At 39.4% G+C, this 25,609-nt stretch overlaps 1 protein-coding gene and 1 pseudogene across 2 annotated transcripts in view; one reads left to right on the top strand and one right to left on the bottom strand.

Annotated features, from left to right (window-relative positions):
* The window catches only part of LOC148349016 (unconventional myosin-XVIIIa-like), a 158,587-nt gene that overhangs the window by 80,138 nt on the left and 52,840 nt on the right, over window positions 1-25,609 (bottom strand). For both annotated transcript variants that reach the window (XM_088320741.1, XM_088320742.1), the window contains exons 13-16: window positions 24,577-24,667; window positions 21,628-21,820; window positions 9,504-9,590; window positions 4,526-4,664 (exon numbers count right to left, since the gene is read on the bottom strand). In XM_088320741.1, coding sequence (XP_088176867.1) covers window positions 4,526-4,664; window positions 9,504-9,590; window positions 21,628-21,820; window positions 24,577-24,667 — 510 coding nt within the window. The remainder of the gene's footprint in view (window positions 1-4,525; window positions 4,665-9,503; window positions 9,591-21,627; window positions 21,821-24,576; window positions 24,668-25,609) is intronic.
* On the top strand, window positions 2,956-3,040 carry LOC148349018 (U2 spliceosomal RNA; annotated as a pseudogene).

Here is a 25,609-nt window from a genome sequence, read left to right as displayed (position 1 = left end):
CGTTTGCAATAGTAAATGAGTCAATTCATTCAAAAGAGAAAAATTATTTTGCATATTGCCGAAAACTCAGTAAAATGTAAGGTGATGTCAAGTTTTGGACATGTTTGATAATGAATTATCTTGCCACACTTGGGATTATGGTTGCTCACTGTTGTTTCAAGCGTCGCTCACCGACTTTGTGTGAACGCTCAGACCCGTGGAAAATTACAGGAAACATTGCTTCTGACTGTGTTTTTTCATTAACATTGGTGCTTCACAGGAGAATACAAGAATATACACCACATGTGTGAAGGTCATGGACTGCAGGCCAAATGTGGCCCGGGACATCATTTTATGTGGGCTGCGAAATTATGCTGAGAGAACCACTGTTTGGATTTATTTTAATTTTGTTTCTGTTGCATTTTATGTTCGTTTTGCCGGAGATCAAAGAGATCAAAGCCAGGAGAGAAAGCTTACCATGTGTTGTGAGTCATAATTTTATTCATATTTATTTCCTTTTGTCTTTTATTAGCATACCAGAAAATCCGGACTATAGAGCGCACCTGATTATAAGCCGCACGCACTCCATTTTACGGGCATTATTGTTTTTGTCCTTACACAAGCCCGACCTGTATATAAGCTGCATGCGCCCGCATTTAAACATGTATCAAAGTCAAAAGCTTATCCCAAATTTGACTAGATGCCGCGAATGTAACTATAAACATAGTATACAATCCAAACACCACAATTGGCAGCATGAACGGAAAATGATACCTGTAATTAGAATTTAATGCAAACCTTTAAAGTCCGGGTCCCGTTGATAGTAATCCAATGAAAAAAATGTATATTTCCAAAGTTAAGGAAAGGAAAAATATATACCGGTATCCACTATTGTCCGCTGCAACAGCATACATATTTAACTCAGCTTCACCACACTTCCCGTCAGCCCGCGTTTGCTCCGCCCCTTCTTTTTGATTCGCTCGTAGAAAACATATCACAATAAATCTCTAAAATAAATACATTACAAAATATACAGTTGCAAATACATATTATACATGGTTACACATATTTACAAAGAAAGACGGTACACCCAGAGAGTTTTCAAAGCTTTAACAATTAAAATATAATTTTCATCCCAAATCGTGCCTGTGAAAGGCACCAACACGCTACTAATAACACGCTCGCAACGCCTCATGCGTACCGCAATTGCGAAATTCACGGTTAACCGTCCTCATCTCTCTCCTTATAACTGCCGCCATCAAGGGCGACGTCCTCATTATCGGAAAGAAACTTTGTCAGACTGACAATTCGTACGCAAACTAAGAGGATGCCGTCTACCTCGGCGCACTTATTCCACCGGTCTAAATCTTTTGTACTCGAGTGCCGCTGGTGGCATTTAGAAAAATGACATAAATTGGCCGCTTCACTGAATAAGCCGCAGGGCTGAACATTTGGGAAAAAAGTAGCGGCTTATAGTCCGGAATTTACGGTATTTGGTATTGGAGTAATCCAAAAGTAATTGAAAGTAATCCAGTTAAAGTAACCCTACCCAACCCTGACGAAATGAGACCACCAAAATGTTGGTCAAATAAATCAATGCGGTTCTACACAATTTGAGGAAGGAATTGCAACTTTTCAGCTCCAGATTCGAGACAAAATGACATATCCACGCAGAGGCGTCGCGGCACACTCGTCCGGTCCGTCAAGGTTGTTCGGCGTTTCGCTCTCTTCCTACAATATAAAATTTAATGGACGGCATTAATAGACTGGCTCGGAATTCCGTCAAGCGGATTGACCGGCCGCAAAAGTCCTTGCTGCGTTATTGTTGTTCTGCCACCGTCGCCATGGTTACAGCCCATGCAGAGTGCTCTCCCAGGAGCACTCAAAGCGAGTGAAGGCGTGAAGTGTGATTTTCTCCGTCGAGCGCAACCTGTGAAAGCGTCTCGGTTTTGCCCTTTTCTATCGATGCAGATTCCCAGCCCGACTTCAGTCGCTACTCTTTGACATTTTTATTCTGTTTTAACGATTTTAGACAGCAAACGTTGCATGGTTAAGTTCAGAGCCGTCCCATCTTTTCAGATTTCAACAACAACGTTATGTTCCCCTGCAATTGATTGATTACCGTAAATTCCGGACTATAAGCCGCTACTTTTTTCCCAAATGTTCAGCCCTGCGCCTTATTCAGTGAAGCGGCCTATTTATGGATTTTTTCTAACGGCCACTGGAGTATAAAAGGTAAGAATAAGACCAGTAGAATGTGTGCGCCAAGAAAGACTGCAACCTCTAAGTTAAAGCATACATTGTCTGTAAAGTTAAGGTAGACAATGAGGAAGACGCCCTTGATGGCGATAGTTACGAGGAGGAAGTTGAGGACGATCTTCCAGAATTTGACAATTACGGGATGCTTTTCTTTAACAGGCACGTTTGGTACATTGCGAGCGTGATCCTACTAGCGTGTTGGTACCTTTCAAAGGCATGGTTTGGGATGAAAGTTGTATTATTATTATTAAAGCTTTGAAAACTCTCTCGGTGTAACGTCTTTCTTCGTAAATATGTGTAACTATGTATAATATGTATTTGCAACTGTATATTTTTGTAATGTATTTATTTTAGAGATTTATTCTGTTATGTGTTCTACGATCCAATAAAAATAAGTGGGTGGAGCAAACGCGGGATGATGGGAAATGTGGTAAAGCTGAGTTACCGGTAGATCTGTCTGTTGTCGCAGCGGACAATAGTGGATATATATTTTTCCTACGCTTAACTTTGGAAATATACATTTTGTTTCCTTGGATTACTTTCAACAGGACCCAGACTTTACAAGTCGGCATCATACGTTAATTACGGGTATCATTTTCAATTTGTGATGCCAACTGTGGTTCTGAAATTGTGTACTGGGTTGATCAAACAAGATTCTAAGCATATCGGCAAGTGATGGTCAGGTCAGGACCTTAACGGCATAGTATAATTCTAGCGTTTTTGCAATCCGGAGATGGAATAAGAGCTTGCTCTGTCCACTCCACACATCGGCCCGGTATTGCAGTACCTCCGGGAACGGTGCTTTCACACTGATCGCTGCATGATGAGAACAAGTGTCTCGGCCTGTGACTTTATAGTGAATTATGAATTGACCGATAATGGATAATTGATAACGAATATAGAACAATAACCCTCACAAATTCCCCCCCCGCCCCCCTCACATTGTTTGTTTGCTTTTATTAGTGTCAATTAATTTGTTCAAACCAAAAAAAGCAGTTACAATTGTGGAAATTATAGCATTTACTGTGGTGTGTCTTGGGCAAGTAAAGCCGAGTGGTGCCCTTCCCTCTCCAAACCAACAAATGTTGAGATAAAAATAAAAATAAAAACATAAGCGAAATGTTTTTTTGTTTAAGTGAAATGTTTGTTTAATTTCTGGAATTGTTTTCAAATTTAAATAATAAAATAAGTAAACTGTTTTAACTGTTGAAGGAAAATAATAAAAGAAGAGCAGAGCAGCTAAGGCCCTTACACAAAAATTTATTTTCTTTTATTTTGAAGTAAAATCTGTTTTATTTGAATTTTTCTTACCTTATTTCCTTAAACAAATAACCAAAATACTGTTATTCTATTCTATTGTTTTTTCTATTCATATAGAAACATTATTTTTCTATTATTGTAAATTCTGCACTGGTAAGTATGCTTATTATTTTTGAAGGTGGGGTGTGTAGTTTGAGGAGACCTTAAGTTAGAAATTAAATATTTTATTTTAAGTATGTGTTAACAATTCCCAACTGAGTTTAAAGAGCCTTTTTTTCACAGCGCATATCCGCTTTTTTCTTAATTATACCTAAAGCGTTCGGGCAACGTAGTGCATTTAACTGAAGGAAAGGAGGCGGGGGAAATGGGGGGAGGAGAGTGAATCACGCATGTGCTCGCGGTTTTCTTTTATGATGAAAATGGTGAAAGTAAGAAATAGACTGTTTCAATCACGGTTCAAAAACCAAACTAAACCCCCAAAAAGATTAAAAAAAAGAGTTTATCCGAGCGTGTCTAAGAATTTCACATACTTGCATGCGCAACAAAAGGGGATGATAGGGGCTGCAATGACGATTTCACCCAGAAGATGGCATCAACAAATAGAATATTTTGAAGTTATGTACATAACCTTAAAAAATAAGGACAACAGTCCCATCTTTTTCAGATGTTAACTACAAACAACGTTCAGTTTCTCCTGTAGTTGATTAAGAAATAAAACAAATAAGAACTGAGTCATTATTGACTTCAGTAAAACTGTTTTTCATTTAAAAAAGAATGGAAATGGAAAAGAGCTGAGGATAAAGGGCTCTAACACCACCTAATGTCGATTCGTGGAATAATTTCATTTAGTTTGAAAAATGGCAGAATTCATTTGAATTTTCTCTAAAATATAAAATAAGTAAAAAATTCTGCCAATGGGGCATCTCCAGGTGTTATGATGAGGAGCCAAGCCTTCTCCAACATAACACAGTAAGCATATTTATTTCCGATTTATTGAGCATAAAGTTCTCCCGTCCGGCGTTCTCACCTTTGCTTTCACCTTCAGCAGGCCCGTAGTAGCTAAAAAGGCGATCCAGCAGTGTTTTTTCGGACGCCCCGGGCTGCAGAACCTCCTCCTCCATCAACCACAAGAGCCCGCGGGCTTCATCTGTTCGCCCTCCACGCACCTGATCAATTGCACAAACAAACTCCTCACCGCCATGCTAAATCATTTCGGAGAAATAAAGCCTTTTACGTTATAACACTTCCACTTGCTTCTGTAAAAACATTCATGTTAATCTACGGCAGGGTTGGGTAGGGTTACTTTAACTTGATTACTTTCAATGACTTTTGGATTACTCCAATACCAAATATGCTAAAAAAAAAAGACAAAAGAAACGAAATATGAATAAAATGACTAAATAATTTTTCACTAGGATTAGAAAAAAAATGCATTTGAAATGACCATGAATCTGATTTCTGCTTGAAAAGAAAAAGTCATTTGTTCTAGGTAAAAAAAAAATCCCATTTGATGAGAAAAAAAAAGTAAAAATACCGTTTATACATGCATTCAAGCCTATGTTGCATATAAGTTAAACCCCTAAAACTGCTTTTGAGTTTCTCCTTTCCTACAGGTTTCAGATAAAGGGATGTTGTAATGGTGGTCTGTGCAGCCCTTTGAGACTTTAGCCCTATACTAAAATAAATACAAACCCAAAATTTTTATGAAATATCTTTGACTATTTATCCAGACATTCTTTCATCCTATTTATTTTAAGATTTTATTCTGGAGTGCCATATCTCATCTTGTTGCAAACAATACTCACTAAACTGTTATTAATCATAATGAAGATGATTTAATACAATTTATGCTTTTAATGTAGATAATAACAATTAATATACTGGCAATAAAATAAAATAAAATTAGATCAAATAGAAGCAATTTTTAACCACTTACTGTTCGTTTAAGCAACACTTCCTTGGCAGACACTTGTACACTATGGTTGTTTTCAACTTTACTCATTACTAACTTTATCAAGAACCATAATTATGGGCAGAAACAGGCAAGGAAACACAATAAATCACAATAAAATTAGATGTGATCCCCCTTAAATACAATCGGGACAGGGATTGAAGATTGGGGGACCGCAAGGCCGTAGGCTATTCCTGTCTCCTACCTCTTTGTGTTCATTTTGTTTTATGCTCATATAAGCCGACCTGATTTCAGTATTGTATTTTATAGATCTAAATTTGGCTTCTATGCTAGTATTGACGGCATTTTAAATTAGAAATATCTTAAAAGGCACTTCAAAGAAAATTGTAGTCCTAGTGAAATTTTTTTTTGCATAGTAGTTTTTACGTAGACATACAAAAATGCATAGTTTTTGCAGGAAATTTGCACTTTTATTAACACTCCTAACAGTGTCATTTTTGTATAACTTATTTAGGAAAGGTTCTTTTTGTCTCCCAGTCAAATTGGAGAGTCAAAGCGCAACAGAAGAAAACACGAGCCACGGAGATAATGATTTTGGTTTTGTGTTTGCAAGCCCGAACGCTTCCCGGAACCTGCCAAACCAAAATCGGTTGGAGCTCCTATCGGAAAGTGACGTCCTTATCGGCGCCGACTGCAACACAAAGTATCAGTCCGCAGGAGACAGCTGACAACTATTCGGCTTTTATTGAACGGTGATACAATGTGAAAAAAGGAAAGGAGCGAAATAGGGAAACGATGCCACAAACATAAAAAATACAAAAAAAAGCATGGAGTGGCTCTAAAACAGGGGTTGGGTAAACTATGGCTTTGGGAGCCACGTATAGGCTGATCAGTCTTTTTAATCTGGCCTGTTAAACAGAATAGTTAAAAATGATAATAGGTATGAAATCGTAAAAATGTAATAACATATCTTAAAATGCCAAAGTATTTTTCCTGATAGGGCGCACCTGATTATAATATACCTGCCATTCGTTACATACATAAGGCACACCGGAGTATAAGGCGCAGGAAATTAAAACTACAGTTAAAGCTAAGGTTGCATTAAAAAACTTCAGATAATAAAAATATATTTAATAGAACTAAAATGTTAGGTAATCTGCTTTAATAACTAATTTAACTAAAATAATTCATATATGGTTACTGTAAGAGCAAATCACTGTAATTATACATGTCCGATTGTATTTACTGTATAACGGTTCTATAAGGTGCACAAGATTATAAAGGGCACTTTGGAATTTCTTACAGTCTGGAAAATATGGTAAATAAAATGTGTTGATTTGGGGCCACTCTTGTCTCCAGTATCCCTTATTTGGTCCGTGTCATAATTACCGATTAGACTCGGCTGTGTCCGCTCATCTGTCGCGGGTTCTGATTGGCTCCCTGTCAGTATTTGAACCCAATCCTGTCTGTCCCCTTTTGTCAGTCCGTCTGCGAATCTCCGTGTATACAAGGCAAGGCTTTTTTGACCCTGACCCCCGCCTGTCCCGTTTTGCTCCCGTTTTGCTTCCGATCACGTCTGAACTCTCGTCTTGGCTTACGACTCGTTTCCGACCCCGATCACGTCTGCTCTCCCGTCTTGGCTTACGGCTCGCTTACGACCCCGACCACGTTTTTGCTCTCCTGTACCGGCTACCAACCAGTTTTTTTCCGTCGCCGACACCGCCATCGCCATCGCTCGCCACGGAAGATCCACTTCCGTGTTCGAAACACAAATCGAGTAAGAGAGCAAACACCGGATCGTAGGCGCAGCCCTTCTTCGTTCCTTCAATAAAACTAGTGCTAAACGTTACGCAAGTGGGTCCTGTTTCCGTTCTGGTACTGACAGTATGCCCCTATAAAAAATAGTTTTCATTAAACACTAATATAGGTGGCTCTCTATCATGTATATATTTTTTCATGCACAAAAAAAATACTTTTGTGCTAGCCCTATTACATTCTCAATGTATATAGTCCAGATTTTGTGGATGAAAAAAGCAAAATAATAAATCACTTCGCTTATTCTATTATAGACTGACAAAAAAATGAAATATCGCATCCACATGTTGATGCCTGCCTATTTACCGTTTCATAAATGCATTTCGTTGCTGCTATTCAGAAACGACTTATCGCCATTTTTTGCGTGAATGAAAGATTTACAATGAGAGGAAAAGCAGCAACGTGGCAAAAATGCCTGAAAAAGCAGTGTGTTTGAACCTTTTTTGAGCCAACGCTCATTTTTTTTCATTGAAAAATGTTCCGCGGTACACCACCAGAGTGTGCTGTTGCATCTCCGGTAAAAGTAAATCCGGATATAGCTTTCGCTAGACCGCACAGGCACACACATTTGATAAATCCCCACAGCAGAGTATGACAATTACTGTGCAGAGTGGTTGAAAAACACTTTGGTTCCTGGGTCGGGATACAGACTTTCGGTTTTGAGGCAGGCCAGATCACTAAAAGAACGTCAACTCAGAATTTTTACATTTGTTTTTGAGTAATATGATTTATCATTCAGCCTACATTACTAACCAATCCCACATATCAGGTTCAAATCCCACAAATGACACATATCATTTAGAAGTAAACGGTATTAATCATACAGCCAGTGCAGTTCGGTGTACGTGATTTAATTATACAGAATTGCCAAGCAGTGTAAGGCGCAGTTTGCTGTATATAAATTTAATAGAGGTCAAAACACGCGTCAGAATGGCCAAATCTGACTTCTGATATACATCTTTGGAGTGAACTGAATTTTATACGTTCAGTGCAGTTCGTTGTACGTAGATTTGAAATGGGTTGAAACACAAGTCACAAAGCTTGAGCATTCTAAGGTGCTGCTTTCTGGATGCCGTCTCTCTGGGGGCGTAGGTACAAATCCCACTTCTGACACACATAATTTAGAAGTAATGGGGCTTATCAAACAGCCAGTGCAGTTCGGTGCACGTGTTTAAAGATACAGAATGGCCGAACAGTGTAAGGCGAAGTTTGCTGTATGTAAACTTAATACGGGTCAAAACGCACGTCAGAATGGCCCAATCCTACTTCTGACATACGTTTTTGGAGTGAACTGAATTTCATATGTTCAGTGCAGTTCGTTGTACGTAGATTTGAAATGGGTTTAAACACAAGTCACAAAGCTTGAGCATTCTAAGGCGCTGCTTTCTGGATGCCGTTTCTCTGGGGGCATGGGTACAAATCCCACTTCTGACACACACAATTTAGAAGTAATGGGGCTCATCAAACAGCCAGTGCAGTTCGGTGCACGCGATTTAAAGGTACACAATGGACGAAACATGTAAGGCGCAGTTCGCTGTATATAAAATTAATAGAGGTCAAAACACACATCAGAATGGCGAAATCAGACTATTGACATATGTTTTTGGAGTGAAATGAATTTCATATGTTCAGTGCAGTTCGTTGTAGAAGTGAACAGGATTTATCATACAGCCAGTGCAGTTCGGTATGCGTAATCTAAAGATAGATTTGTATCTGTTTGGGAACTAATGTGGTAACTGGTTTACATTAAGTAGTTTTACACCTAAACCAATTCCCCAGGCCGTATCAATTCAACATTGCCCTCTAGTGGCCGGAGAGAAAATTTGGTTTGCATCTATTTTTTTTAAAAATCTCAATTTTTGATAGAAATGACCTACAGATTCGCATGTTTGACATGCCGATTCTAAAAGGTAATGGTGATGCTTTTTAACGTTTTTCTCGATCCTAAATACAAGCGTGGATGAATTAAAGAATAAAGCAAAATAAAACGATTCGGGATCATACCAACGTGATCTATGACTGGAAAATCTGGCAATTTCTGTTTCCATGGTGCAGACTGCAAAGGCCAAACATTGATTATTATTCTTTTGAAGTCAATGCACTAACCTTAGTTTTTTCATCTGTGCCCTTTGCTTTTTTTCTCTGAAAACCTTTTGCCACACAACTTATTCAAGTAGTTGAAGGCTACCTAACAAGTCTTTTGATCTCCAGAGATGATATTTACTCCAGATTAAGGCAGCAGCCGAGAAATAGGACGACGGAATAGGATCATGCTTACTAGGGCTTGGTTCGAAGCTTGATCCACTACTGCCACGGAAAAGGAGGTGTCCGGCTCGGTGTCGTCGAGGGAAACCGAAATGTTTTCCTAGGGGAAGCAAAATTGGGTGAAAAACCTTTCAGTAAGTGCATTAATTCCAAAAAGACATCTTAGAAAATTACAATATATATGGGCAGCACGGTGGCGCAGTGGTTAGCGCTTGTGCGGCACAGTTCATGTCATGGGAACCTGTCGTGGGTTCAAATCCAGCTCCAGACTTTCTGTGCGGAGTTTGTATGTTCTCCCCGTGCTTGCGTGGGTTTCCTCCGGGCACTCCGGTTTCCTCCCACATTCCAAAAAACATGCATTTCAGGTGAATTGGCCGGTCCTAATTGTCCCTAGGTGTGAATGAGCGAATGAGTTGTCTGTCCCCGTGTGCCCTGCGATTGGCTGGCAACCAGTTCAGGGTGTCCCCTGCCCACTGCCCGAAGATGGCTGGGATGGGCTCCAGCCTCCCCGCGACCCTAATGAGGATAAGCGGTACGGCTAATGAGATGAGATGAGATATATATATATATATATATATATATATATATATATATATATATATATATATATATATTAGTCAACTGAGAATAAAAATATCATATATAATATAAGGATATAATATAACATGTATAAATATATATGTTTTTATAATGTTATCTTGGCAGATTTATTTTAAATATTGTTCTTTGGTAATTCATTTTTCTCAATTAGTTTTATTATTTTGTGTTTTTAAGAACATTACATATTTTCCTAATTATTTTACTGTAAGATAAATATAATATATTCAGAATCATCTGCAAGTGGAACGAGATGTTTGATTAAGACTATAAATAACACCAGAAATTATTTGAAATAAAGTATAATGGAAAAATAATTTCCTACCCCTTTGGCAAAAATAAACGTGAACAATTGTAGTTATGACTCGTTTCCATAATGATGGGAAAATAATAATGGGAAAAACATACTTTAATTATAAGGTATCTTTTACTAGATTAGATCACACTGACAGAAGAAGGTATATTTTTTACTTCTTTTCTTTTGAATTTTTTTTTTACTAAGAACTAAAATGCTTCAAATAAGAATTAAAGTTCAAATTTTACTGGAAAAAATAGAAATATAGTAACATATGGAGAATATCACGTTGAATACAATTTCAAAGAAGATTATTGCTCATTTTAAAAAATATTTTAAATTTTTCTAGGAAAAAATTAATGGAAATATAGTAAAATATTAATAATATCCCTTAAATATCATTACAAAATAAAATTTCAAATGTAAAAATAGTAAAAATAATAATACTTAAAATAGGCAAAAGTATTACTCATGTTAAGTATTATTTAAAACTGAAATGTTCAATGAAAAATAAGGTTTCAAAGTAATTATTTAAATAAATACAATTTTAAAATTAAACAAGTTCAAATAAAAACTAAGTAAAATATAAAAGACCAAACATTTTTTGTGTGTGTGTGTGTAAAAAATGGGAAGAACTTCCTGCAACTGAAAATGTAATCTAAACATTTCTATCATTTTTACCCTTCACCTATATTGGCAAGAACATTTTCTAAAAAACAAATAATTCACAATTTACAAAAGATCTAAAAATCATACGTCTTTATAGATGCACGCGCAAAATTAAAAATCGCAGATTTATTAATGACTCTGCAATTATACACACCGGATTTATTCTTTTAATGGTACTGGATGTACTTGATTAATATATATGTAAATATGTATATAGGGATGTACTTTCTCTAGCATTGCAGTATAATTTTCAACTAGAGGCACTCTATTGTACCAAGGCAATTCTATTGTAATACTCCAATGTATGTTCCCTAAGTCAGTTAGTACTTTGTTCCTTTGTTTCTTGTTTCCTTATCCTCACTGTAAATGTGGGACTGGAGTCGTCCAATTTCGTTGTCACAGCATATCCCATGTTGTAACAATGACAATAAAGGCATATTCTATTCTATTCTATTCTAATGACATGCCTTCTCCTTGGTCCAGTATAGATCCTGTTTCCACATTTCTGGACATTTATGTCAAAATCAGAGTGACCTTTACACTGGAAAATGACTGATATATATTTTATAAATCAGGAAATGTCCTAGCTTGGCCATCCTGTTTCCAAAAGCCACTTTAAGATGAGTGCAAACCATCAATGGCTGACATTTTCATATGTGTAATGAGCTACCTTGAGCATTCCATTCTCCCACAGCAGGAAATGAGTTAAGATATAAATTGCTGCAAGGAATTGAAACGAATTATAATAATAATTATCACAGCGCCTCGTCAAAGCAACTGAAAAACATTTTTGGGAGAAGTCTAATGATAATTGAAATGTAATTAAGATATGAAGAGGTAAACTCGGAGAACCTCTCAATCTGATCTCCATCAGTATTAATTGAACTGTGTGCCACATTTTGAATAAGATGGAGAGTGTAACTGTTATTGTTATAGACTCAGATAGCAAATAAAGGAAAAAAAAAACGGAAAAAATCCATTCTGCCGGAGTGCTTCGAGACATAACCTCCATGTGACCCCCCCCCCAGATCCCCAAATGAATGTTGAGTGTCACTTTCCGAATAAATGGAACAAAATATGAGTGCGGGATGAAAGACGTCTTGTTTCAGAAAGGCTTCAAATGCAGGCGGTGGCAACCATCAAATTAATTAAAAATCCCAACTCGGGGAAAATTAAATGATGTTTTTCAGAGACTCGGGCAGTGGCTAGTATTCAAACGTTTCTTGAAAAGGATGATTATAATACAATGATTATAATTAAGGTGAACAGGACATGGAGTACAAATTGAGGTAATTTAGTCATTGCCGTCACCGGGCAGTATAATTATTAGAGACATAGAGACATAGAGAGAGAGACATAGAGACATAGAGAGAGAGACATAGAGAGACATAGAGAGAGAGACAGAGAGAGAGAGACAGAGAGACAGACAGACAGACAGACAGACAGACAGACAGACAGACAGACAGACAGACAGACAGACAGACAGAGAGAGACAGAGAGAAACAGAGAGAGACAGAGACAGAGAGACATAGAGACAGAGAGACAGAGACAGACATAGAGAGATAGATAGAGAGATAGATAGAGATATACGTGTGTGTCCGAAATAACGTCTGTCCGGAAGCCTGGGGCGTGTATCTTTAACGTTTTTCAAATCAAACGTTTGCTTTATTTCGATTTCAAAATCTTTGTTCGTTTTGGAAATTTCGGTTCGTTTGGGAATTTGCATACTCGCCAGCCAATCAGAAGCCTGCACTGAATAACTTCATGCTTCCGGGCGCATTTGCATATCATTTTCCAAAGTAGACGCACAGAGAACACAAGCGATATGGAAAAAGGGTTGGGAATCAAGCCAAAACCTCAGCCCCAGAAGAAAGATTCAAAAGAAGCTAACAAAATTGATGACGCTACAAAACGTAAACGTACATTTAAAGCATCGTGAAAAGAGGAGTTCACGTGGCTTGTAGCAGACGACGCAACGCAAACATTGCATAAATTAATATGAATAAATACAGGTACATACTGATGGCAGATGGAAAACAGCAATGTCATATACATGCAATGAATGTTACAAGTAGATTTATAATAAACTTAAATTTAAAGTGTTGTTCTGTTATATATTCTGATCATCAATCCTCAATACTTTGCAACAATGGGTTTTTTTGCGATTAGTGTCTTAATGTGTTTCAGGTTGTGAAAAATGGTGTACGGTAACTGTTTGTCATGAGTTTCAGACACTGATTTTATATATATATATATATATATATATATATATATATGTATATGATGCAACTAATGACAGACCGAAGTGCTACTACAAGCATGTCCCTTTAACTCCACTCGTATTTGTCTTGAACTAGTGTGCTGAGACGCGCATGAATCAAGCAAAACAACAAATTGATGGATTTTTATCGATTTGTTGGTGCAGCCCTACTGCAATCGCTCACTACATCGCACTTCATACTTTGCGGTCTCGGTCCATTGCTTCTTGAAAAATATTCCGCAATCCATTCCTCTTTATAGCTTATTACTGTGAGCAGGGTCCGAACACTTTTTGTAGGGCCTGGTGGCTCTTTTTTGCCGTTATTTCCACATAAAATGAACTTCACTTGTGCAAAAAAGATCGATTATTCCCAAACCCTTAGTGGAAGAGTCTCGTTCGATGTGTTCAAATGTTGCTGTGAGCAGAGAACGAGAGCACGTTTTTTTTTTTCCAGGTCTGGAGTTTTGTTTGTTTTTCCCCAACAAAAATGAACTGCACTTTTGCGTTTACAATCAGTTATCCCCAATCCCATATTGGTGTGAGTGGGGACTGGCAGAATGCACTTTCGTCGAGGGGCAAGCTGATCTTAAACCGCCTAAAATGAAATGCACGGTTGTGGTCGGGATCCATTCTTAAGAGACGACTGTTGCCCTGAGCAGGGGCCGGAAGAGTGCTTTTTTTTCGAAGCTTAACAATGCGGAATGCCTAAATGAACAGTACTTTTTTGGCTGCAATCCATTTTCCCCGGTTGACAATTGCTGAGCGGAGTGGCAGTGTGAGAGCGAATTTGTGTCATGCGTGGAGCTATCTTTAAACCCCAATTGACTATTGCCCAGAGCAGGGGCCCGCAGAGCGCTTTTTTGTTTTATTGGTGCCGCAGAAGAGTACCATTGCTGGCTGCCTAAAATGAACATCTCCGCTGTAGCAGCCATCCATTATCCCCAGTTGACTATTGCCCAGAGCATGAGCTGGCAGAGCACTTTCGTTTTTTTATTGGTGCTGCTGAAGAGTAGCATTGTGGCCTGCCTCAAACGAACAGCACTGTTTCGGACACGATCTATTAACCCCAGTTGACTATTGCTGAGAGCTGGGGCAGAGAGAACAAATTTGTGTCATGCGTAGCGCTTGTTTTTTCCGTTCTTTCTTGCCTAAAATGAACAGCACTCATGCAGCAGTGGTCTGTTATCTCCAGTTGACGATTGTTGCAAGCAGGGGTTGGCAGAGTGTAGGTTAATAATGGCTATTTCATGGCTTTTCTCACATAACTGTGATAAATGAGGGATTACTGATTTTAAAAATAAACCAAAATTAGTCAGTTATGAATTCAGTTATAAGGAGGAAGATGAGGACGGTTTACCGTGGTTTCTACAAGTACGGTATATTTTTTTTAACAGACCCGTCTACTGTGTTGCGAGCGTGTTGCTAGTAGCATTTTGCTACCCTTCACAGGCACGGTTTGGGATGAAAGTTATAATATTATAATTAAAGCTTTGAAAACTCTCTCGGTGTACCGTCTTTCTTTGTAAATATATGTAACCGATGTATAATATGTATTTGCACCTGCATATTTTTGTAATGTATTTATTTGAGACACTTATTCTGATATGTTTTGCGAATTAAAAAAGAGGGGCGGAGCACCCGCGGGCTGACGGGAAGTGGGGTAAAGGTGAGTGAGACCTGTTGTTGCGGCGGACAATAGTGGATATATATTTTTATTTTACATGGATATATGTAGACTTTTTTCCTTGGCGTAGTTTCAACGGGCACCCGGACTCTGCAGGTCTGCATCAAACCTTAAGTACATTATATTCAGTTACAATCGCAAGACTCAAAGCCAGGTTTGGGCTAATTTTGTGATTGTATTACATGTTTTAGTGTGGGCGCATGCGGCTTATATACAGGTGCGGCTTGTGGAAGGACAAAATCGGTTTTCCTCTTGAAATGTGGTGGGTTCGGCTTATAATCAGGTGCGCTCTATAGTCCGGAATTTACAGTAATCGGTTATCTGTGGCTTAGATATCATGCATCTCTTTTATCTAATAAGAATAAACATTTTTTTCCATTGAATTTTCTGCAAAAGAACGCTAAAGATGTCATTTGTGCAGCAGATGCTAGCATTTCGAGGATCATGTGGAGTCAAGTAATGATAAATCACCTTGTCGAGAACAACAACGAAAAAAAAAACGACACAGGCGGTACTGGAAACGTGGGGAAAAATGTTTGCAGGGCTAATAGCGCGCGCATGACAGATGCCGACGTCGGAGTGGAGCATGTGTGTCGTGGAGCCTCGATGATTTTCTTCTCTATCGTAGCGAAACCATATGCAGGCGAAACACAAAGACCTTTCAGCCAGCTGCGCTCCGAGCCGGCTTTTAATTCTTCAAGTACAAAGTCCATTGTGCGCCGGCATCACTTTTAAACCTGCCTGTCACTGCAATTATTGATACAGAGAGCGGTTAAAAAGGAGTTTGACCCAGTTCTCTGCAGCGCTTTCACGGCTCCTTTTTAGACTGCCAGTCTCTGACAAAGGAGAATCAGGGCCCTGCATAGGCAAATGCACTATTTCATGTTGCTCCGCTTATTTGTCACCTGGGCAGGAGACGAGAATGGGAAATCACCGATTCAATCTTCAAACGACAGCTTATGATTTGTGATGAACGGAAGCAATTTGAAGATTGGGCAGAGAAATAATACAAGATTGATATTTCCGACTACCGTAAATTCCGGACTATGAGCCGCTACTTTTTCCCCAAACGTTCAACCCTGCGGCTTATTCAGTGATGCGGCCAATTTATGTAATTTTTCCAACGGCCGGCAGCGGCGCTCGAGTACAAAAGGTAAGATTTAGACCGCTGGAATATATGCGCCGAGGAAGACTGCAACTTCTTAGCTTGTGCACAAATTAAATTAGCGTAGACATATCCTCATCATGCAAATTGCAAAAAGAAAGGCCCATGACGCAGCTTTCAAGCTAAAAGCAATCGAGCAATCCGATAAAGAAGGAAACAGAGTTATTGCAGGTAAACTTTACCTCGCAAGCGTGTTGCTAGCGTGTTTTAGAATAAGGGAGCGTGGGACGACGTCTATATGAAAACGTTTCTTTCCGATACTGAGTAAGTTTGATGGCGTCAGTTATAAGGAGGAAGATGAGGATGTTTTCCTGTGATTTTAACAAGTACAGTATATTTTTTTAACAGACCCATTAACTGTTTTGAGAGAGTGTTGCTAGTAACGCGTTGCTACCTGTCGCAGTCACAGTTTGGGATGAAAGTTATACTATTATTATTAAAGCTTTGAAAACTCTCGGTGTACCGTCTTTCTTTGTAAATATGTGTAACCATGTATAATGTGTATTTGCAACTGTATATTTTTGTAATGTATTTATTTTAGAGACTTATTCTGATATGTTTTCCACGGGCGAATCAAAAAGAAGGGGCAACAACAGCGGGGGCTGACGGGAAGTGGAGTAAAGGTGAGACATGTTTTTGGACGCAGCGGACAATAGTGGATATATATTTTTCCCACCCTTACCTTTGGAAATATTGACTTTTTTTGACCGGGACTCAGCAGGTTTGCATCAAACGTTAAGTACCGGTATCATTTTCCGTTCATTTTGCCGGCTGTAGTTTTTGGATTGTGTCCTTTATATTCAGTTACAATCGCGGGAATTAAAGTCGGGTTTGGGTTACTTTTGTGATTGTGTTACATGATTTAATGTGGAAGCATGCGGTTTATATACAGGTGCGGCTAGTGTAGGTACAAAAGCGGTTATCCTCTCAAAATGTGGTGGCTGCGGTTTATAATCAGGTGCGCTCTATAGTCTGGATTTTACGGTAGATGAAAAATGTTAATGGAAAAGTATTGAAATTCGATTGAAACAACTGTTACATAAGAATTGGCAACAAGGCGCGAGTTTGTATGTTCTTCCCGTGCTTGCGTGGGTTTCCTCCGGGCACTCCGGTTTCCTCCCACATTCCAAAAAACATGCAATTCAGGTGAATTGGCCGGTCCAAATTGTCCCTAGGTGTGAATGAGCGAGTGAGTTGTCTGTCCCCGTGGGCCCTGCGATTGGCTGGCAACCAGTTCAGGGTGTCCCCTGCCCACTGCCCGATGATTGCTGGGATGGGCTCCAGCACCCCCGCGACCCTACTGAGGATAAGCGGTGTAGCTGATGAGATGAGATGAGATCTTACAATAAAGAGATAGTGTATATGATTTAAAACACTTATTTTAAATGGACTGTAGTCCATCTAAAAAATAAATAAGTGATGCATACAAATAAAAAAAAACTCTCACACTAGTAAATCAATAAATAAAATAGAGCCTCGAGTCTCTGCTGAAAAAAATATACTTCGATCAATTATTAGCAGTGGGTGGGTGTTATTTCTCAACAGGTGAAAAACAACAATGTATTAACAAAAATAAAAATAAATAAATCGACTAGCCTAAGGTCAGATTAAAATAAAAATAGACGGGCGTATTTCGAGCACTCAACACCAACATGATGACCTTTTCTGGTTGGAGGCAGGATCACTCATCGTCTGTGAAAGTGAAGAAAATATTCCGATTGTTTTTTTTGTTTTTATTCAATCGAAAGAGCCACTGTACAGACTTTATTTTCCGACTGCTATATCTAGCCATATTAGGGTAACATTGACATGCATAGACTGACAACAGGTGGTGCAAGAGCTCCTGCTTATCTGCATCGTCAAAAATCTTCATTTCAAATCAATGCAAGGAGTACCGTATTTTCCGCACTATAAGGCGCACCTAAAAGCCTTTATTTTTTTCAAAAGCTGACCATGCGCCTTATAATACAGTGCGCCTTATATATGGATCAATAGTAAGTCGCAAAGTCTTGCAACTAAGGCAAGCAGCCGCCGACTAGATTTTCCCCCGAAGGCGAAGTCGTCCACGGTGTATACTGGGATTTATATACCGGCGTTTCATTTCCTAACCAATGTGTCAATCATCATTTGAATCAGTCACTATTGGCTAAAGTTATTCTGAGGTAAAGGGGGCGGATCCTTTTTATCATTTACAGGCTCGCATAGGCTAAAAGGGGCGAAACAAAGCCTGCAATTGGCCGAAAAAGATGAATGTGAATCACACGTTGGGTTGCACTACGGCATAGAGAAAACATTTTTTACTATTCTGTATTTGTAAATATTTTACTCTCCTGGATTTACTACACTCACGGTTGTAAGAAGACCATGGTTACGTATCATTATTGAACGTGATGGCTGCAAGAGAACTTAGGTGAGCTATGCGGCTTTATATTTTCCCGGTATCTTGTTTTAGACCGATCTTGATGTTTCTGTGACGAGTCTATTTTTAAACTCAATTCAATTCAAAGTGTTTATTGTCATATGTACAGTAAAGAACCCCGTTTCCCTTTCCCTATGTTAGATTTACCGGAGATGCAAAGAGATCAAAGCCAGGAGAGAAAGCTCACCACGTGTTGTGAGTCATCATTTTATTCATGTTTAGTTTTTGTCTTTTATTAGCATATTTTGTATTGGAGTAATCCAAAAGTAATTGAAAGTAATCCAGTTCAAGTAACCCTACCCAACCCTGTATATGACGTATACTATACTATGTACCAGGGGTCGGGAAACTTTGGCTCGCGAGCTACATATGGCTCTTTCTATGAGTACCAATGGCTCAGAGACAAATTTAATTGCATGCAAATTTTCTCCATCTCGTGCAAAACTTGAGCCATTGGTCCTGTTCACTTACACGCAAAGCCAAACCAAAGCTGAATTATGTAGAAGTACTTTTCAGAATATATATAGGGCACGTTTTCACTACAATTTACAGTCAAGGTGTCACACAAAAAAAAAAACTCGTTTTGGCTGTACAACGCTAACGAATCCTTTATATAAAAGCTCACTATATAATCTGTGTTCAGTGTTCAGATACTTTTTGATGAATCCACGGAACAAATTGTAAATACGTTAAAACACCGAAAGAGAATTTAAAGTTATTTGATTGGGTGAGTGGGAGGGATGGGTGGAGCTATGCAAAAAGTGCAAGCACTCCCTCCCATCTCCCCCCCTACTCCGTCTGCGCCAAAGGTAAGCACATCAGGCTCCCTGTTCTCAGAATGTTGTGACGTTTTTACAAAATAATTTGTGTAGCATTTTCATATTTCTACTTTTGGCAGGAAATATATTAAGGAGAGCAAAATCTTTTGGGATATTGAAGTTTTCATTCATATATACATTGACATAGGAGCAAAGAAATTTGAATGTTATTTCAATGTTAAGTTGTTTAAGTTCTAAGTTGTATATTTTAAGAAGATATTTTTATTTACAGCAAAATAATAAATACTGTATAAGTGATTTAAGGTTTAAATGTAATATTCTTGTCTGTTTTTATTCAGATTTATGTTCTAAAAACATTCAGTTTAAGTGTGTTCAATAATTGTTTATCCTGGTTGGCCCGCAACCTTAAGTGTGTTTTGAATTTTGGCCCCTTGTGGAATCGAGTTTGACATCCCTGCAATAGAGAGAGGCTATGGTTTTGTGCTGCTGTTGGGTGTGTCTCTCGAGTATCTATTCTTTGATCTTGGAAGAAGAGACGAAGCTTGGAATGGCTAATGACAAGGTCTAGCACACGAACCACTTTGGCTCGTCACGTCTGGTGACGGGTGGGATATATCGAGAAAATGATGTGTGAAGGAACCCTGCACCCAGGGTGCATGTATAAAGTGAGAGGATGGACGGACAAAGGATTGGGGGCAGAGAGAGGGGACGTGGTAGTGAGAGAGTGTGTGTTAGAGATAAACAGAGACAAAGAGACAGAGTGAAAGAGAAAGAAAGAAAGAGTGAGAAAGAGAGGGGGATACAACGGGGAAAGAAAGAGGGAACGAGCAAAAAACCTAGAGGCAGGGATTGTTAAAGAAGGAGGGTAGGAGGGACAGTGAGATAGGGTAAGGGGAGGAGAGGAAGGAGAAAGGGATGATGGGAGTAAGAGAGAGGGCTAGATAGCAAGTTAGAAAAAAACGGGACTAGGAAGGGAAAGCATGAGAAGGGGATGAAGAAGAAACGTGAGCGGGACAGAGGACAGATGGGGACAGAGAAAAAAAAGTAGGGATATTAAGTGATTGAGAGGGGGAAAGAAGAGGAAAAAGAGGGATAGCTGTATTGAAAGAGTGAGAGAAGGAGAAAGAGGGCATAGCGACATAGTGGGCATAGAGACAAACAGAGTAGGAGACATAAATCATGACACAAATGTGAGAAAGCGAGGTAGAGAGAGAATATACATATAGAGAGAAAGAGATAGAGAGGGAGAAAAAGGGAGAAAAAGAAAGAGGGCAATAGAGAGGGACATGGTAAGAGGATAAAGAAAGGGTGAGAGAGATGGAGAGAGAGAGTACAAAGGGATACAGAAAAACAGAGTAGAATAAAAAATAAAGGAAAAGGGGATAGAGTTGGGGACAAAGAAGGAGGGAAGTAAGAAAAGACATAACTGGATTAAGAGATAAGAAAAAAATTGAGAGGAGAGACCGGAGGTGTGAGAGAGAGAGATAGAGAAAGAGAGAAAGAGGAGGAGAGATGGGGGGAGAAAGAGAGAGAGAGAGAGACAAGAGGAGAGTGAGAGAGACAGGAAGTGAGAGAGAGAGAGAGAGAGAGAGAGAAAGAGAGACAGAGACAGGAAGTGAGAGAGAGAGAGAGAGAGAGAGAGAGAGAGAGAGAGAGAGAAAGAGAGAAAGAAAGAGAGAGAGAGAGAAAGAGAGAGAGAGAGAGAGAGAGAGAGAGAGAGAAAGAGAGAGAGAGAGAGAGAGAGAGAGAAAGAGAGACAGAGAGAGAGAAAGATGAAGAAATAGAGACAGAAAGAGACATACAGCAAGAGATTGAGAAATAGAGCAATAGATTGAGAAATAGAGCAAGAGATTGAGAGTTAGGGAGGGATAGGAAAAAAGATAAGAAAATAGAGTAACAGAAAGAGTGAGAGGGGAAAAAAAGAGAAGGAGAGAAAGAGAAAGACAGAGAGATTGATAGGAGAGGCGATAGAGGGGGAACTAGAGACAGGGTGAAAGAGAGGGCGAGAGAGAGAAAGAGTGATAGGAGAGGCGGTAGAGGGTGAACGAGAGAGAGGGCGAGAGACAGAGAGAGGGTGAGAGAGAGAGGGTGAGAGAGAGAGGGTGAGAGAGAGAGGGCGAGAGAGAGAGAGAGAGAGAGAGAGGAAGGGTGAATGAGAGAGAAAGATATAAAGATATGTGGGGTATTACTAGAGAATTTGGGAAAAGTGCTAAAGACACAGAAAGCATACAAGAGGTTGACCACGCTTCCAGCCTCTATGTTCTCCCACCTCCTTGTATCTCTCCAGCTCCTGCAGGAACGTCCGCTGGTAGAAGAGCGCCTGCAGACGTTCTTGGGCATAGTTGTGGCACAGGTCGTCGAAAGTCGCCCCTCGGTCTCGCTTGAGCAGCCGAGGGTTTTGAAAACCCGGCGTGTCCACGATCAGGAGGGAGCACAGGGGGAGCTGGCCGCATTTCAAGGCCCTGAAGCAGACACAAAACAACCGTCATGATTTATTGAGAGATTTCACAAAATCACCTCCAGCTTTGAAACTTCTCACACTCCACAGTCGTCACCCTGATTTTAGTTTTTAAGCTGAAATCCAGCTTTAGCTTAAATCTTATGTGCTTTGGATCCAGAAATGAGGAAAGTTCCAAAGCTTGGCTGATTTTAATATGTGTAACGAAAAGCTTCGCATAATAATACAGTCAAAGATGATTTATATTTTTTAAGAGTTAATTTTCCAGAAAAAAAATCTCACAGATATACACATTACATAAGTCGGATATCAATAATTTTAATAATAATAGTCACATATTTTATACACTAATCATCGTATTACCCATCTATTATAGTTATAATGCTCATCTCATTAGCTACACCGCTTATCCTCAGTAGGGTCGCGGGGGTGCTGGAGCCCATCCCAGCAATCATCGGGCAGTGGGCAGGGGACACTCTGAACTGGTTGCCAGCCAATCGCAGGGCACAACTCATTTACACCTAGGGACAATTTGGACCGACCAATTCACCTGAAATGCGTGTTTTTGAAAATGTGGGAGGAAACCGGAGTACCCGGAGGAAAACCACGCAAGCACGGGGAGAACATACAAACTCCGCACAGGAAGTCTAGAGCTGGATTTGAACCCACGCAGGAGGTTCCCAAGACATGAACTGTGCCGCACATGCGCTAACCACTGCGCTACCGTTATAATGCTACTAGTCACTAAATATCATTGTGACACCAATGATAACAACAGTAGCAATAATAACAGTTATGATATAATAGTAGTAACAAAGTTACAGTATTTCCACAAAGTATTTCTAATCTCTAGTATCACTCATACCCCATTTTCTTTATCTCTGTTTTCTGCCAGTAATGTTTTTGTTGTATTTAAATTTGAACACTTGAATAGTTGGACATTGTTTGATCTTGGGATCAAGGGATCCCAGTTCGAATCCCGGCTCGTCCGTGTTACATGTCGAAGTGTCCTTGGGTAAGACACTGAACCCCTAATACCCCCAATAAGCAGGTTAGCGTCTTACATGGCTGCAATACAAGGCCGCTATTGGGAAATGTGGAGCACATTGTAAAGCGCTTTGGGAAGTCATTGACTTGAAAAGCGCTATATAAATGCAGATCATTTCATGATCTTGTAAATTATTCCAAAGTTTGACTCCACACACAGACACACACATACTTTTCCTGGTGGTTCTCACCTTTGAGATTATGAATTATAATTTCCCTCTTTCCGAATGAATAATTTATGGATGTTTCCTGGCAAGTTTTTGTTGACCTTAAATAGCAGTTGTGCAGTTAAAAATGTTACTAAATCATCTCATTTTAATCATTTGGACTGCAGGAATAAAATATGAGTATGATCCAGATATCCTACCCTGTGTATGGTTCTAATTGCACGTTTTTGTTCCTCAAATAAAATGATAAAATTATAAAATTTTTAACACAATTGTCATGGTTGCCATGGCGCCCAATTGGCCCCCTCCGTGTGGCGCCACTTTTTTGTCACGGTTGCCACGGCGCCCAATTGGCCCCGCCCATTGACACCAGCCGAAACGCATTGACAGATTGCTGTCGGACTATTTAAACGCGGTCTTGTGAGTCTCCTGGTGTCAGAACGTCTGCGAAACTCCTGCTAGACTGTGTGATATGAATCTGCCTGTGTTTGATCCCGTTTTATTTTCGGCCTGATCTGTTCGATTTTGACCACTCTTTAGTTCTGATTTCAATCCATTTTCGCAACCATCGATCCCCGGATCGCGTGTACGCGCATTCCTCCTCTCCCCCAATAAACTGAGTAACGTTACGCGATTGGGTTCTCATTCATGTTTCCTGTCCTGGTGCGTGACAAAAATTGAATAGACAAACCCATTTACATCGTCATAGATAATTTTAATTAAAATATCCATCCATCCATTATCTACACCGCTTATCCTCAGTAGGGTCGCGGGGGTGCTGGAGCCCATCCCAGCCATCTCCGGGCAGTGGGCAGGGGACACCCTGAACTGGTTGCCAGCCAGTCGCAGGGCACACAGGGACAGACAATTCGCACGCTCATTCACACCTAGGGACAATTCAGACTGGCCAATTAACCTGACATGCATGTTTTTGGAATATGGGAGGTAACCCACACAAACACGGGGAGAACATGCAAACTCCGCACAGTAACGTTGGTAGCTGGATTTGAACCCATGACCTCAGAACTGTGCCGCACACGCGCTAACCACCGCGCCGCCGTGCTGCTTAATTAAAATATGTCATTAGAAAATAAAATCACTCGAATCTAGTGCCTTCTAGATGACTTAATTTCCATAGAAGAATTTTCCTAATTTTTAAATTTCCATATATAAAAGACGATACAATGAAAATAAGCTACATTTCTTGCCATCGGGATAATATTTTATCTTTATTATAGTTACTAAGCTAAATTGTTTTTTCCAGCACAGGGCCCCTTTAAAAATATAACATTCAAAATAACAACATTTACCTAAAGAAATATTCTAATTCTGATTGTTGGAAAAAATGAGAATTATGATTATTTGTTGGACATAAAGAAACAAGGAAAACTGTCATAATATAAGATCAGTAATTACAATGAGCACTGTTTTTGTGAATGGGATATAAATATATTTTTAGCGACATAAAAAAAAAAACAGCTGCCGGTCCTTATATCTAAAAATCCGTATTTAAAAAAAATGTTGCATTGATTTAAGGAATACAAACCTGTTTAAAAGACAGATGAGAATAGTGAAGAGTTCAGAGTAGAGCCCAGTAGCCATGGCCTCTAAACACTCCATGGCTGAAGACTTCGATCCTACGTGCAGCAAAATAAAACAAATACCGATTAAGACAAAAAAGACCAAAAAGACAATTCCCGCCCCGGCCACCGACTCTTTGGCCTGTTGCCCTCTGGTAGGCGCTACAGGTCCTTCAGAACTGGGACAAACAGGGCGATCACAACCCTAAACAAACGCACAAAACTGGGAAAACATACCTTTGATCATTTGGGATTTATTTCCCTTTTTGTTGTTGCCAAAAAATCAAAATGACCAATTATGGGTACCATCCGGTATACACCGACTATGACAAAACGGCAAATCAATCAAGTCAAACGAGTTTGATTTGTGTAGTGAAAGGAAGTCCGTCTCTTTTTAGAGAACCGGCTTTTTCGGCTCAACTCATTTAAGAGAGCCGGCTCTAAAACGGCTCACTTGCTTTGATGATTGATATTACGAATTATTTTGTATAAAGAAGTTAAGGAAAAAAGGAAGTATAAAAAGAGAAAATGGAAAAAAAGACAGGTTTGTGGTTATCCCTTTAATCTGTATATTACCAACAATAATTTGATGCAGAAAATGAATTAATAATTTGATGATTAAAACTGAATAAATATATAGATTTATATTACCGTAAATTCCGGACTATAAGCCGCTACTTTTTTCCCCAAATTTTCAAACCTGCGACTTATTAAGTGATGCGGCCAATTTATGTCATTTTTCTAACGGCTGCCAGCGGCGCTCGAGTACAAGAGGAAAGATTTAGACTGCAACTGTTTAGATTGTGCACAAATTAAATTAGCGTAGACATTTCCTCATCATGCAAATTGCAAAAAGAAAGGCACATGACGCAACTTTCAAGCTAAACGCAAACGAGCAGTCCGATATAGAAGGAAACAGAGCTATCGCGCGCAAACTTTACTCTGCGAGTTTTAATTAAGGGAGTGTGGGACGGCGTCTGTATGGCAAAGTCTCTTTCC

The sequence above is a fragment of the Urocampus carinirostris genome, chromosome 17 (assembly GCF_059441175.1).
Source record: "Urocampus carinirostris isolate Australia breed hairy pipefish chromosome 17, RoL_Ucar_1.0, whole genome shotgun sequence".
In the NCBI taxonomy this organism is placed as follows: domain Eukaryota; kingdom Metazoa; phylum Chordata; class Actinopteri; order Syngnathiformes; family Syngnathidae; genus Urocampus; species Urocampus carinirostris.
Note: the sequence above shows the minus strand (reverse complement) of the source record. Positions and strands in the feature narration are given on the sequence as shown.